The 16,795-nt window shown below is 34.6% G+C and overlaps 1 protein-coding gene across 1 annotated transcript; it reads right to left on the bottom strand.

Annotated features, from left to right (window-relative positions):
* Positions 1–12,742: 12,742 nt before the first annotated feature.
* Positions 12,743–14,980, bottom strand: LOC107612540 (uncharacterized). Its single transcript, XM_016314232.1, has 3 exons — positions 14,969–14,980; positions 12,956–14,602; positions 12,743–12,823 (listed from the first exon to the last, which is right to left on the bottom strand). The coding sequence occupies exons 1-3, from the start codon at positions 14,978–14,980 to the stop codon at positions 12,743–12,745; spliced, it is 1,740 nt and encodes a 579-aa protein (XP_016169718.1).
* Positions 14,981–16,795: the final 1,815 nt, after the last annotated feature.

The following is a 16,795-nucleotide window of genomic DNA, read 5'->3' as shown; positions in this document are numbered from 1 at the left end:
TGAGATCTGATTTCCCATTTCAATTCTCTATTTACTGCTTTATATGTTCATTTACTTTTCTGTTTCGGATCCGATTCAATCCCAATTCCCTTTTACTCTTCTGTTTAATGCAATTTAACTTTTCCTTGTTTAAATCCAAGCCCCAATTCCCTTTACAATTCCAGCCGTTTACATTTCTTGCATTTTAAGATTCCGCTATTTACATTTCTTACATTTTAAGTTTCTGCTATTTAATTTCTTGTTCTTTAAGATTCAGCAATTTAATTCCCTGTTCTCTTTACTTCCATGCAATTTAATTTCTGCAAATCACAAAACACACAACCAAATCTTGATTCTCTTGACTAAATCAACCACTAAACTAAAATTGCTCAATCCTTCAATCCCTGTGGGATCGACCTCACTCCCGTGAGTTTTTATTACTTGATACGACCCGGTGCACTTGCCAGTTAGATTTGTGTGTTTTGGGAAAAATTTATTTTTCACCAAAATACTCATCAAGTTTTTGGCGCCGTTGCCGGGGATTGATTAGATTGACAATGATTAAGTGAGGTGGTGATCTAGATCTAGCATTTTTATTTTCTGTTCCTTTAATTTTCAATTAACCCACTAACTGTTTGAATTTTTGCCTAGGCTAACTAATATTTCACTTCAGCCATGGATTGAAGTATTATTGCTTTTCTGGTATTGTGTGATTCTTGTGTTTTGATTGTATGTCAGATACAAGAAGAGAGATCCCTACCTTTCATGAAACTGACGAAAGAATCCTCCGAAAGCTAAGAAGAGAAGCAAGAGAAAAAAATGTTGCTGGAGAGGAAGAATCAGATGAAGAATATCATGAATTGGAGGAACACTCAACAAATCCAACAAATCCACCAGTGAGAATGGCCAACAACAATGGTCAACCCCAGAGGAGAGTCTTGGCTTCCTATACCTTTGCAAATGCTAGACATTGTGGAAGCAGCATTCTCACCCCTAATGTCAATACAAATAACTTTGAATTAAAGCCACAACTCATCACTTTAGTCCAAAACAATTGCTCTTTTGGGGGAGGACCGTTGGAGGATCCAAATCAACATCTATCTACCTTCTTAAGGATTTGTGACACTGTCAAGTCCAATGGTGTGAATCTTGAAACTTACAAGCTTCTGCTGTTCCCGTTCTCATTAAGGGACAAGGCCGCACAATGGCTTGAAACTTTTTCCCAAGGAAGCATCACTAGTTGGGATGACTTGATAACTAAATTTCTAGCCAAATTCTATCCACCTCAAAGAGTCATCAGGCTGAAGACTGAGGTGCAAACATTCACGCAATTGGATGCTGAAAATCTGTATGAAGCATGGGAAAGATACAAGGCTCTGCTGAGGAAATGTCCACCAGAAATGTTCACTGAGTGGGACAAGCTACAGAACTTCTATGAAGGACTCACTCTAAAGGCTCAAGAATCACTTGACCACTCAGCTGGAGAATCATTGCAACTGATGAAAACAGCAGAAGAAGCTCAAAATCTTATTGACATGGTGGCTAACAACCAATATTTCTTTGGCCATCAGAGACAACGCCAACCATCACTAAGGAAAGGAGTGTTAGAAATGGAAGGGGTTGACATCCTCCTAGCTCAAAACAAGATAATGCAGGAGCAGATTCAACAACAATTTGAGCAGATGGCTAAAAAGATTGATAGCTTGCAAGTTGCAACAGCGAATACAAGCCAACCATCAACCAAATGGGGGCAAAATGAAGAAAACCAAGAAGATCAGCAGCAGGAGCAACCTCAATATGTGCATAACCAAAGCTCCGGCCAAAATGAAGTCTATGATGACACCCACAATCCATCCTGGAAGAACCATCCAAATCTCAGATGGGGAGATAACCACACCCACAGCTAGCAACCGTGGCAGAAAAACTCAAACCAAAACAACTCAAGAAATACAACTTACTCAAACCACGACCAGCAAAACACTAATAATAATCAATACAAGAAACCACAAAATACATATCAACCACCCCACCACAATCCACAAACTCATCAAAATAGCATTTCCGCACCAACATCTAACCCCCAAAACTACCACACTACCCCTACAAATAACTTCCAGCAACCACATTTCACCCCCATCATACCACCAATAGACCATCATGAAAGTAGAATTTCAAGTCTTGAGGCAGCCATACAAGCAATTGCTCAGTCCACTCAAAGCTTGGTCAAAATGCAAGAGAGAAATGAAGCTACCATGAAGAGCCTTGAACGACAAGTGGGACAATTGGCCAAACAAGCTGAACGGCCAACCAATGTTCTCCCAAGTGATACAATCTCCAATCCAAAGGACAAAGGAAAAGCTACAAAGTGGGAGGAGTGCAAAGCAATCATAGTGGGAAGTGAAAAGACTAGGGAGAAGGAAGCCATCAATCAAGAAGAGTACAACAGAGAAGTTCCACAAGAAGAGACAGAAGAGAGAAGTGAAGAGGATAGAAAGACCAAGAATGCAAAAAGCTCAAAGAGAGATAAGGACATCCCTGAAACACAAATACAAGAAAAGAAGGAAGGGATGACGCCATATATCCCCAAACTTCCATATCCTCAAAGATTCAAAAAAGAAAACGAGGATAAGCAATACTCAAAGTTCCTGAACATATTCAAGACACTCAGCATCAATATTCCTTTCTTAGAAGCACTTGAACAGATGCCATTATATGCTAAATTTATGAAAGAAGTGCTAACAAAGAAAAGACCCTTGAAGGAAGGATAGATTATTGAAATGACAATGGAGTGTAGTGCTATTCTCCAAAGAGGTCTACCAGAGAAGAAGGATGATCCTGGAAGGTTTTATATACCTTGTACCATAGGAAACATAACTATTGAGAAATCATTCTGTGACCTTGGTGCAAGTATAAACTTGATGCCTCTATCTCTTATGAGGAAGCTTAAAATTTTTGAGCTGAAACCCACTCGAATAACTCTTCAAATGGCTAACAAGTCCATTCAACAAGCACTTGGAGTTGTAGAGAATGTGCTGGTAAAAGTGGGAAAATTTCTTCTCCCAGTTGATTTTGTCATCCTGGATATGGAGGAAGACCCTAACACTCCCATCATCTTGGGGAGGCCTTTTCTTGCTACGGGCAGAGCATTGATAGATGTTGAAAAAGGGGAATTGTTGCTGAGAGTGCATGATGAGCACCTAGCATTCCATGTTTTTAAAACCCCACATGAGCCCACTCAAAAAGAAGAGTGTGCAGAGGATAAGGCCAGAGATCAAAGTTTGAAGGAGGTAGTCAATGAGTTAACTCCAAGACTTCTACATCCATGCTTGAAAGAAGTGGAGATGGTGCAACAGACCAAAGAAATCAAGGAGGAACTAGATCCAAAACCCCCAGATGAGAACCTCAACATTCCAGATAAAGAACCACCAAGGCATGAATCATCTCCTAAGAAAGAAGAGAAGAAGAAGAGGCCAAAAGGGTGGAAAAACAAGAAAATCCCCACTGAAGGCTTTTCACCAGGGGATAAAGTAGTGTTAAACACACAACCAATGAAGATGTCTCCACAATTATTTGAATATTACACTGTGAACCAGGTCCTTTCACTTGAACACTTAGAGATCATCAAAGAGGAGACTGGAAGGAAGTTCACAGTAAGAGGAGAAAAGTTGAGGCACTATGATTTTCAGCCCCCATGATCAAAGAATGAAGGATGTCAAGCTAGTGACATTAAAAGAGCGCTTGTTGGGAGGCAACCCAACCTGAGGTAGTTCTTTTTTTTATATAGCTAGTTCAATAAAAAGGTTAAGTAGATTCACCTGTATTTTAAGGAGCTAAGTTTGGTGTTGCACACCAAAACAATTTAAGGAAGAATGAAGGATTCTAAGTTTGGTGTTCCACCGAAATCTCATTTACAAACACATTCTCACCTTCTGCATAAAGGGTTGCTAGCTCCAAGCAATCAGATGAATCATTTAATCATTGTCTGTTTCTAGTTTTTAGTTTTATTGCCTTTAGCAAAGACACAAGGATTTCACATGTGGTTAACTTGATGCATCAGAGGCAGTGGCGAGGGACTAAGTTTGGTGTTCACACACCAAAGTAAGTTCAAAAGCCTATAAGAAAGTCTTGCACACTAACCAATTACCTAAGGGCTTGAGAAGCAAGCAACTTTTGAGAATTGTGCAGGGAATTCACTACCATTTGAAGACACTATGCATCATAACTCAAAAGGGCACAGCAGAAGGAAGGACAAAGGAACTGCAAACCAATAGGTTGTATCTACACTTAACTCTTGCTGTTGAAAAATGCTTTGACTTGTGTCTTGCTAAAGTGTTCATCTAGTACAAGTAGAATCACTCTTAAAATAAGTAAGTTAGTCTAAGTGTGTGCTTGTGTGTTTACTTTCACTTGACAAAAAGCATGCTTTATCCCCTGCATTTTCAATTCAATAAAAGAAATGTTTGAATGTGAAGTGAGATAGTTCTCTGTTAGATAGAAGTACAATAAAAGTAAGTGGTGGTATGTATGTGTGATTGTATGATAGCTCACTTTTAGTGAATAAGAGAACTAGGATGTCTCCTCTTAAGTAGAAAGTAGCTACTGTCTATGAACCTCAATCGAATAAAAATCCTTGGTTAGAAAGAAAAACAAAAAGAAAGAAAAAAGGGAGAAAAAGAAATAGCCAAAGAGTGGCAGAACAAAAGAAAACAAAAAGAAACAAAGCTGGACACCAATAGCTTGAACTTTAAAATATATGCCTGTGGTGTCTTTGTACTAGGATCTGCTTGGATTAGTAAGCTCTTAGGAGTGCATCAACACTCGGTGACTTGGGTTAACTAATCCGGGATCATCAGCTGAAAGTCCACTATCAAGAGCAACCTAACTACAAGGCATTTAGTAACCCAAAGAGGTGCTGGGCATCAATGTTTTAAGAAGGAATGTGAGCCAAGTGTCTATGGTGAATAATGTGTCAAATATAAAGAAAAGAAAATGAACTTGCTACACATGACACTCAAATAAAGCTTATGAACAAAGTAATAGCCAAGGATAAAGGAATAATGAGAAGTCATAGTAGTATGTCACTTGAAGCTTGAAGGAGACTTTCTAGGCCTAGGAGTCAATAAGAAGTGAGTATTTGCATATCCACACAAAATCCCATGAACTATCAATAATACTTTGCTAGCATGAACATCCTCTTCCATTTCATTCTTTCTTCTCAATAAATCTTTTCTTGCTTGGGGACAAGCAAGCTTTAAGTTTGGTGTTGTGATGACAAGTCATCTTAGCCTATTTTAACTAGTCTTTTTCTCTTGTTTTCATTAGAATTATGCACTTTCTTGAGCCACAAGCAAGCCAATTAGGTAGATTTTCATGTTTCCCTTGATTGAATCAACCATGTATGAATTCATGCTATTTCATGAGGTTTTATACTATAATTGTCACATGTTATGAAAGAATGAATATCTCATGATTTTAAGCATAGCTTTGATGTGTTTGGTTGATTAATGATAGGTGAAGAAAGCTTGGAGAAAGGTTGAAGCAAGAAGGAATAGCTAGGAGTAAAGAGAAGACAATGGAATAAGTGAAATTGAACCAGGAAGCAAAAAGCTGGACCTAAAGTTAGCCTCAAACTTTTGCACAAAATTTTGGGTGAAAAGTTAGCCCCAACGTTAGCCCCTAACTTGGAGGCTAACGTTGGCACATGAAAATCACCCCTGGGCACCAAAAGTTTGCGCCAACGTTAGCCCCCTAACTTTGAGGCTAACGTTGGCATGAAGAAAACCTCCCTGGGCACCAAAAGTTTGCGCCAACGTTAGCCCCCTAACTTGGTGGCTAACGTTGGCACATGAAAATCACAAGGGGAGGAGCAAAAGTTTGCGCCAACGTTAGCCCCCTAACTTGGTGGCTAACGTTGGCGCCACAAGTGCACAAGGTAAGGCCAACGTTAGGGCCAAAGTTAGACCCCTAACTTTGGCACCAACGTTGGTATCAGATGGGTATAGCTGCTGATATGAAAAGTTTGGGCAAAAGTTAGCCCCCTAACTTTTGCTCAAACTTTTGGTCCAACTTTTGCAAAACTCCAACCCGGTTCAATTGGTTCACTTTGGTTCTTCTCCAAACTTCAAGAGCAATCAACCAAGGCCTCTTTCAACCCAATTCCACCAAGAGCAAAGGCCCAACTCAAGGCTTGAAGATCATTGGAAGAAAGTGTATAAATAGGATAGAATTCAAGTTCTTCGGGGAGCTTTCTTTTTAAAATTTTCAGAATAGTTTTCGGAGAGCTTTGGATATTGAGTGATCTTTAATTTCTTTGTCTTGGGGAAGGAGAATTCACTTCTCTTCCTCTAAGTTTTATTGCTTTCAATTTCAATTACAATTGTCTTGGATCTTGGGTTGGAGAATTGAAGAAATTCTGTTTCAATCTCATCCTTGGATCTCTCTGTTTCTTTACTGCTAATTGAATTTAATTTCTGTTGATTGTTCTTCATCTACTCTCTTTACAATTTACAATTCCCTTGCAATTGTTCTTGTTGGATCTAGGAAGGCATTGAGATCTAGACTTGGCTTTCTAGTCTCTGGGTCCTGAGATCTAATTTCCCATTTCAATTCTCTGTTTACTGCTTTATATGTTCATTTACTTTTCTGTTTCGGATCCGATTCAATCCCAATTCCCTTTTACTCTTCTGTTTAATGCAATTTAACTTTTCCTTGTTTAAATCCAAGCCCCAATTCCCTTTACAATTCCAGCCGTTTACATTTCTTGCATTTTAAGATTCCGCTATTTACATTTCTTACATTTTAAGTTTCTGCTATTTAATTTCTTGTTCTTTAAGATTCAGCAATTTAATTCCCTGTTCTCTTTACTTCCATGCAATTTAATTTCTGCAAATCACAAAACACTCAACCAAATCTTGATTCGCTTGACTAAATCAACCACTAAACTAAAATTGCTTAATCCTTCAATCCCTGTGGGATCGACCTCACTCCCGTGAGTTTTTATTACTTGATACGACCCGGTGCACTTGCCGGTTAGATTTGTGTGTTTTGGGAAAAATTTATTTTTCACCAAAATACTCATCAGTCATCCCCTGCATCACTGGCACCACCTGAGAAATTACCATGTTCATCTTCTCTGCGAGCTGTTGGGTCACCAGAACTCACCACCTTCATCCTCGTCACCTTCTTCATCACTGGCATAATAACGGGCACAATATCCATTAGAGCTGTTCTCATCCGAGTCTTCCGCTTTGGCTCCGAACATCTGCTTGAAATCCATCGGAGTTATCGGTTCACAGTTCAAGCCTGAAAACATGAAAGCGTGCAACAAGTTACGGTCAATCACTCTGTCCATGAAAGTTCTTGTCAAATTAAACTACAAATTTTAAAAAGCCAAACAACCATGAACACACACCACTGTAACGGACAACACCCTAATGTCTCATGCACAATCAACTACATCATAAGCTCGGGACATCCGTTTCCCTCATGATTAGATCTTTCCTTCCAGTTTCAACATCGTGGAGGTTTACAGAGCACTTAACACATTCAAATCCCACACTAAATCCCCCAACAACCACTCAGGACCACTATTTGCAAGCTTGACTACGGAAATTGTTCTTCTAATAGCGGTTGCCACCGGAAAAAGTTCACAAAATATTTGCACACAATTCTTTCACCCTACCATCTCAACTAACATCACAAGCTGGGCTCAACTCAGCAAATAGAAAGAACTTGCGTACGACTAAAAAATGCAACCGAGAACTCAAACCTGAATAGTGGGGAGCACAATCACCGGCCAGATCTCCACATCAGACGGCACGGAGGGCTCACTGCATCCTTCAGCGTGGGGAGCTCGTGCAAGGAACCGGTCCTACCCCTCGGCTTCAGATCACACGCACCCATGTTCCACAATTTACACAACGGCTGCAACACAGCTTCAAATCTCCGTTGCGTCTGTCACACGGCACCCAGACCTATGCAACTGTCGGCGGCAACGACCACTCTTCGAATCGAGGAAGCAGACGCGACAGCCGCATTTTCTACGGACAAAGTGGGTGGGGCTTTGGTTACGAAACTAGTGCTGCAGACTGTTTCCCTGACCATGCTCGACCGGCTGAACAATTCATCCCTTTTCCCACATTAACTCATAATTTTTTTTTGGAAATTGGCCCAAAAATCTTTTTCTTCCAAAGCCCACAGCCACAATGACCCACCCATCAATCCAATCCTGATTCCATATCTCTTGTTAATGAATAGTATCGGCTAGGCTCACCCCTTCTAAGCCTTCTAAGCCTACACCAAATCCCACACCCTCAAAGCCTGTTCCATTATAAACCGAACATCACACGTGTCCTCCCTCCAGGCACAAAAAACAAAATCTATGTACACCTTCCCCAACTTTCATCTGTACACTAGACCATCTCTAATCTAATTCATCTATCATGCTCGACCAATATTGTTCGACTGGTAAGTTATTCTGCCTTACTACCCTTACATTTCGCAAGTTAATTTCCAATGGCAATACGGCTTTATACTCATATACTAATTCATAAGGTGTGACTTAATTGATTCTCTTGGTGAACATCTGTAAGCCCATAACACTTGACTTAGTGTATTATGCCAATTCCGAGGCTGTCTCTCTATATGCTTTTTGATTAAATTTATTATGATTTTATTTGACTGCCTTGACTTGCCATTAGTTTGGGTACAATAAGGAATCGAATGTACAATTTTAATACTTCATAATTCAGCATATCCTTTAAAAGTAGCATAGAAAATATTATTTTAGAATTACTTGTTTTCTTTTATTGATTATAATTAGTTTTTAAAATTTTTATCAGGATTTATATTTTTTTTTTTTGCAATCTTGAGGACAATGTTGTTTTGAAGGGTAGGATAATGATAAGATTAGTATTGGGTCTATAGTCTAATTAGAGAATTATGTTATAAATAGGAGTATGATGTAATAATGTGAGGTATCTATGAGATAATTAAAAACTCTACTTTTCTTCTTTGACTTTAATTTTAAGAATTTCTATTCTATTCTCTTTGAATTTCTACTTAATTCTCTATTTTATGATACAAATTCGTATCAAATATTTAAATACTCTTGTAATTTTTTTTAAAGACCAAAATACCTTTTGTTAAATTTAGTAATTGATTTATATAGATGAACAACTAATCAAATAACAAATGATATCATTATTAGTAATAAAATTTAATGTCTAGAGTAATTTTAGTGGATTGAACCCTAAATTTAATAGCTCTTTTGAATGAATGTGAAACTAACAAACTTCATCTCAAATTACTTGTTAATTGAAAAAATAAAATAAAATTGTTAACTTCTTCTAACTATTTGATATCCCATAATATGCTAAATTAGTAAAGAGCACCTCATATTAAAATTAATATGATGAATAGACAAAATAAAAAATATTAGCAATAATATATTGACAAAAAATATAATTATTTATGTGACTAAATTTATTTATTATAATTTATCAAGTTAATCAAAATATAATTTTAGTTATTATTGCTAACGTTATGATAAGCATGTTGTTGGGTAACTTTCTATTTTACATTTTAGATATTCATATATTACAATTAAATTATAAAATAAAGTTAGGAAAATTAAAATAAAGCCTGATGCCTAAATTATATGTGTACAATTATACAAATATAAATTTTATGTTGATGAATAAATTATTGAAAGTAAATGCACCATATATATAGCATAATTTGTGTTTGCAGAGAAGATAAAATACGGAAATAAATTAATTTTTTTAGTATGTATTAATTATTTAACTTATATAATAATAGAATATGTTAAATTCTTAATAGTAATCATAATTGTCATTTATTGAAAATAAAGATTAAAAGTTATAATTAATGTGTTTGTAATTTTATAAAAGAAATTCTTAGTGTGTATTAATTGCTTAATGACCCTACTAATACATATATGTTTAGCCAAATTAACGTAAAATCAAAATGTTGTGAAATAAATAAATAAGGAAGAGAAAATAAATATAAAATAAAGAGATATAAATAAATAAATTTAGGGGAAAAAGATAAATATGTCCTGACTTTTTAAACTTTTGACAAATACATCCCTCACAAAATTTAAATACAAAAAAGTTCCTGACTTTAATAAACGGAGGACAATTTAGTCCTTCCGTCTATTTGCCTCTCATTCACCAAACGGAACTGGCTGACGTGGCTGAAACGGTGTCCAAGTGTCCGTTACGGTGCCACGCTGGAAGGGGAATAAAGTTCGAAGGACAAATAAGTCCTTGACGTCATTTTACAAATAAAGTTCGAAGGACAAATAGATCCTTGAGAATTTTTTTTTTCAAAATTAATAAACTTCTTTCCTAAATTCTCTCATCTACCTTTCTCCATTTTTATATTTCTCTCTACTATTTTTACTCTATATATAATTATATTTTATATTAGTAATTTGACAAATTAAAATATGTCATTCGATATTTTTTTACAATTAAAATATTTTAAATGTAAAAGTATACACATTAAATTATTTTAAATTTTAGATAACAAATGTTAAAATTAATTATAAATAATTTAACAAAAAAATTATTCTCGTAATATTATTATGGATAAAAATACTAGTTCTAATATAATACACAAATGCACTAATGCTAACTTAATACATGAATGATGCACAAATGAACTAATGCTAACTTGATGCATAAATGAACTCATGCTAACTAATGCCACTGGTATGATGAAAACTGAACTAATGCAATTTAACATATTCTAATATAATACACAAATGCACTAAAACTGAACTAATGCAATTTAAGAAAAAAAAGTAGAACAGAACAAGCCTAATTTCTGCAATTTTAATACAAATAATTTAAATTATAGAATACAACAAGTTAACTAGATTTCAAAATACAAGCAGTTTATTCAATCTATAACATAAATATTTTTTTTACATTATAATATAGATCTAATTTGAATATTATTTCAATCTATAATTTAAATTGCAGAGTTCCATTACCATTAATGGGTGGCTCCGCGATTTCTTATGAGCGCAAGCCTCCCAAGTAATTCAGTTTTATAGATTTTTTTTCAGTTAACATAGTGAATGGAATTACAACTATTTCAACTATTTAATCAATTACTTCTTGGAAATGCTAAAAGTATTATTCAATTTTTTTATATGATACCGGGATTGATATTAAGAATATCAGCCCAGGTGTTAATTACACAACCTTGACTATCAACTACAGATTGATTGAAATTGAAACCATTTAAATTGAAAGCTATAGTGCTAATCCATTTTTGGATAGGCGCCAATATAAAATAAATACTCAATTCGACCTATACGAAATAATTTTTTTATAAAAAAAACCAACTTTTAGCCTACATAAACTAAATTCTCATAATAAAAGCATAATAGAAGTATAATGAAAAAAAAATTCTCAAGGACCTATTTGTCCTTCGAACTTTATTTGCAAAATTACGTCAAGGACTTATTTGTCCTTCAAACTTTATTCTCCTTCCAACGTGGCACCGTAACGGACACCTGGACACCGTTTCAGCCATGTCAGCCAGTTCCGTTTGGTGTATGAGAGGTAAATAGACGGAAGGACTAAATTGTCCTCCGTTTGTTAAAGTTAGGGACTTTTTTGTATTTAAATTTTGTCAGGGATGTATTTGTCAAAAGTTTAAAAAGTCAGGGACTTATTTGTCTTTTTCCCTAAATTTAGTATTAATGTTCACCACAATTAATATCTCAATATAATAAAAATGATTCATATATATATATTACTAATATATGTAGTAATATATATATATATAAGAGAAAGAAGAGTGTTTATATATTATCATAGCATGTAAAGAAAGAGAAGAGTACTTTGTTATTGTTGTGTATATTTCCCGCCTCCTAGTTATATACGTACAATAGGTTTACATTTTCAAATCTCTTTAATGCACTTCATCCTTGAGAATATGAGTCACTCATAGTAAATGAGCATCCACATCCCCATTCTTATCACAATACAAGATGAATTTTTAATAGAATTTTAAAACTCCAAACAATAAGAGAGTATTGTAAAAGCCACCGTTCTTCCTAAGACTACCTTGTTCTCTGAAAAAAGAATTTTATAAGGCAATGATTCTTCTCTTTCTAGCAGCAGAAACTCAAGTTGACCCGGGATACGTGTTACCTCCGTGGCTTCTCACATTTTGTGTGTTGTATCTCAAGTTACCTTATTATAGAGGGAGAATCATATCTAACATATATCCCCAATTTTCTTTGGGGTCTTATTTTGGTGCAAGAAGGTGGTGCAATGGAAATATATATCGTACAGCAGAATATTCTTATACGGGAAATATTTGCCTGCTGGACAAAAACTAATTGCATAGAAGAAAACTGATGGTAACTTGTTGGCCTCAAACGAATAAGTGCTGCGGCATGTAAAATAGAATGCCCCCAAGCTGAAGTTGGGAGATTTATTCTCATAGGTAAAGGTCTAGCAATTAATTGGAGGTATTTAATAAGTGATTCTGCTAACCCATTTTGTGTGTGAACATGAGTTACTGGATGTTCAATGCTTATTTTGTTAGCCATACATCAAAGGCTTGGGAAGCAGGGACGGATCCATAAATGTTATCGTGAGGGGCCAATAACATATATAATATTAAAAAAATATGTAAATAAATTATAATGTAAGATGCATTACAAAAATATACCGATAGAGAATATATTTAAAGTACAAAAAAATATGTGTACTTTTTACTAACGAAGTGGTACACGTCGATTCTTCATATCATAAAATTCGTCGATAATAGAATCGGTATCAAATCTTTCAGCAATCTTCTTCTCAATATAAATCAAAAGATAATTAGCAAGAAATTCATCTTCTATTTTGTTTCTGAGTCTATTCTTCACAATATTCATAACTGAAAAAGATCTCTCAGTTATAGCAGTTGAAACAGGGAGAGTTAATACCAAGCGAATCAAACGATCAATCAAAGGATATGTTAAAGACTTTCCTGTCTTCGTTAATCCTTGACATAACTCCGAAATTGTGCACAAGTTAGTTAACTCAACATGATTAGGAACATCAAGTTCATAATGTTGAGCTTGCATTCTAATGTGAAATTTCTCTTGGTCACTGAAGTCGCCTGGATAAAATCGTTCTACTAATTCACATACTTTGTTGACACTGAAGAGCTTATAATTTTCTTTGGGATCTAAAGTTGAACTTAAAGTAAGCAATTCCACCATATTATCATTGAATCTTCCATTAATCTCTTGCAACTGTGTATCAATTCGAGCCAGAAATAAATTAACACGGTAATGATGCTCCACTGAAATTTGGTCAACAATTTTGCGAGTTCGGCCTCTTCTAGGAATATGCATTGCATTCATATCAGGAACTTCAACTTCATGTTTCTCACAAAATAATATAACTTCTTTTATGAAAGCTTCCCAACTTGATTTTCTCATTCGTTGGATTAAAGTCTTGGTAGTAGAAACCAGAGTTAAAGTATTCAATATGTCTTGATTTTTTCGTTGCAAAACTTGACAAAGATTATGACTAACTTCTAAAATTTTTCTCATCAAATGCAAAACAAAGACAAATTCAAAGGATGTGATAGCATCATAAGCAGCACTAGTATCACCACGAGTGGAGAAATTACCTTCTTCACTGCTTTTTTCAAGAACTTCACAAGTAGCATCAAACATGCATAGCAAGCTACGTACAGAATTCAAATGAGACCCCCATCTAGTATCTCCAGCTCTTTGCAAAGTACCAATTTGATTAAGTCCACTACCTGTCACAATTTGATCATTGGAAATTAAGAATGCAACATTATTTGCTTGAGCAACCCTTAACTGATCATGACGTTTAGGAGAAACAGTCACAACATTCGCAATTAGGGTAAGTTTTGAAAAGAATTGATGAACATAACAAACTTCTTTGACTGCAGAAATAAGTGCTAATTGTAATCGATGAGCAAGACAATGAATGTAATAAGCAAAAGGGCAATCTTTCAAAAATAGAGCTTGCAATCCATTCCATTCACCACGCATATTACTAGCTCCATCATACCCTTGTCCCCTAAGATTTTGAACATCAAGATTATGACAAGAAAGAACTGATGAAATTTCTGTTTTCAATGTCAAAGAACACGTATCAGAAACATGTATAAGATCAAAAAATCTTTCTTGAACACAACCGTGCTTGTCTACAAATATCAAAACCACAGACATTTGTTCTCGCTTTGACTCATCTCTTGCTTCATCAATAATTATACAAAATTTAGAATCACCAATTTCTTCTCGAATTGTTGCACGCATTTTTCTAGCAAAGATATGCAATATATCTTTTTGAACACTGGGAGATATATATTGAGCATTTCCAGGAGCATTTTCAAGGACAACATTATTAACATTCTGATTACATGAAGCTAAAAGCTTAATTAACTCAATAAAATTTTTCCTATTTAAAGATTCAGGACTTTCATCGTCGCCTCTAAATGCACATGCTTGAAATGCAAGCCATCGAATAGCATCAATAGATGTCTTCAACCTTAAGCGGTTATTTGCAATAGTTTCATCACTATGCCTATCAAGAACTTTGTCTATATGCTTAGAAATGAGCCATTAAATTATCACAAGATTTCACACATAAATTATGAAAAAAATTAGAAATAGAACCCTCGTGACATACAAATGCACAATTCACTCCATTGTTTACTTTCTTCCAATTACTAAATCCTAACTCTGAAAATACATTTTTTCCATGATTGCAAGCACCATAATGTTTACTAAACAAGTAGCAAGGCAAACAATAAGCAGCATCTTTTTCTGGTGAATATTCTAACTAACTTGAAAATTTCTTAAATTAAGAAGATTGAAAATATCGACGATGATTGTTATTACCAGAAGCTGGATAACTAATATTTGTTGGTTGGTATGGCCCAGCTATTATGTATGCTCTACGAATCTTATTACGTTCATTGACATTATACTACCAAATTGGACGTCACTTTTCTGGATCCCTTTCTAGTAAAGAGATATCAACATCTCTTTTTAATCTTAGAACTTTGGCTTCATGTTAATGTGTATTTTGAGTAAGACTAGAGAGTTCACTTACTTGAATCTTGTAAAATAAGATTAGAGGGTTGACTTGTTTGAACTCCAACATTATCAGCAGTTTTTCTCTTAAAAATTACATCAATTTTACTTTGCTTTCTCATCATAAAATGTTCTAGTTTTTTTTTATCTGAAAAAAAAATTCAAATAATTATATACTTACATGAATAAATAAAGTCTAAATATTTTTTATTAATTAAATATCAATAATAAATTAATAATATTTTTTTACTAAGTCACTATCAATTTTACTAAAAATAAAAAATAAAAAAGCTACTAGATAAATTAATAATATACACAGTCATACAGTACACAAAGATATATCAACAAGAACAATAGAATCTCCATAGTAACTATTTAAGATATATAATAAAAAATTTAAAATTTATAATATATAATAAAATGTACCTTGTATGTAGTTGTACCGTTGTGAGACAGTGGTCAGTAACTCAGTGGAGTAGAGGGAATCGCGCGTGGCTATGGGCTATGACTTCAATTTCAAAAGGAATCCTAAACGTCAAAAGCCAAAAGAAATAAAGGAAGAAAGGTAATCTAGTATTTCTGTTTAGCCAATTTAGGGATTTAAAAAAATTTTAAAAATTATTATATTTTATGGGTTGGGCTTCTTAAATTTTACTACTAATTTTTGTTTTTTGTAAAAAGCTGGGGCAGGCCTCCACTTGCCCTCATGTATCCGTCCCTGTTGGGAAGTAAATTCACCAACATTATCAAGATGAATTACTTTGATTGAATTTTTTGAAAATTGTGCTTTTAATCGAATAATTTGAGTAAGTAATCTCGCAAATGTCAGGTTGCGAGAAGACAATAAGAACACATGTGAACATATCGAAGATGCGTCTATTAGGACCATAAAATAGCTAAAAGATCCACATGGTAGATGAATAGGTCCACATATATCGCCTTGAATCCTTTCTAGGAATTCAGGGGACTCAAATCCAATCTTTATTGGTGATAGCCTTAAAATTAGCTTTCTTTGAGAACATGTAGCACAACAAAATTCACTAGATTTAAGAATCATCTGGTTCTTTAGTGAATGTCCATGGAAATTTTCAATAATTCTTCGTATCATGGTTGTTCCCAGATGATCCAATCGATTATGCCAAATTATAAATTCATTTGGGCTAGTAAACTTCTGGTTTACAATAGCATGTGATTCAATTGCACTAATTTTAGTATAATATAACTCGAATGAAAGTGAGGGTAACTTTTCTAATACTCTTTTTATTTGAATCATGAGTTGTGATACATAAGTACTCATGATTTTCTGCATTCATTGTTTCAATATAATATCCATTTCGGCGAATATTTTTAAAACTCAACAAGTTTCTTAGAGACTTCATAGACAATAGTGCATTATTTATTATGAATTTTGTTCCTCTGAGAAACAAAATTATAACTCTTTCACAGCCTTCTATCACATTGCTTGAGCTAATAATAGTATTAACATATTCTTCTTTTGACACAAGATGAGTAAAATATATATTACTTTTGAGAATGGTGTGCGAACTTGCACTATCCGCAAGGCAAACATCTTCATTATATATCATTGTAATTTTCTTCAAAGACAAATAATAGTAATAAAATAAGTAGCAGCCCGTGGACAGTAAAATTGTATTCCTAATAGGAATTAGAGAAAATGACAAATCAATCCCTGACTTTTTGGTC

Source organism: Arachis ipaensis, chromosome B1, assembly GCF_059453495.1.
Source record: "Arachis ipaensis isolate K30076 ecotype BB chromosome B1, ASM5945349v1, whole genome shotgun sequence".
NCBI lineage: Eukaryota > Viridiplantae > Streptophyta > Magnoliopsida > Fabales > Fabaceae > Arachis > Arachis ipaensis.
Note: the sequence above shows the minus strand (reverse complement) of the source record. Positions and strands in the feature narration are given on the sequence as shown.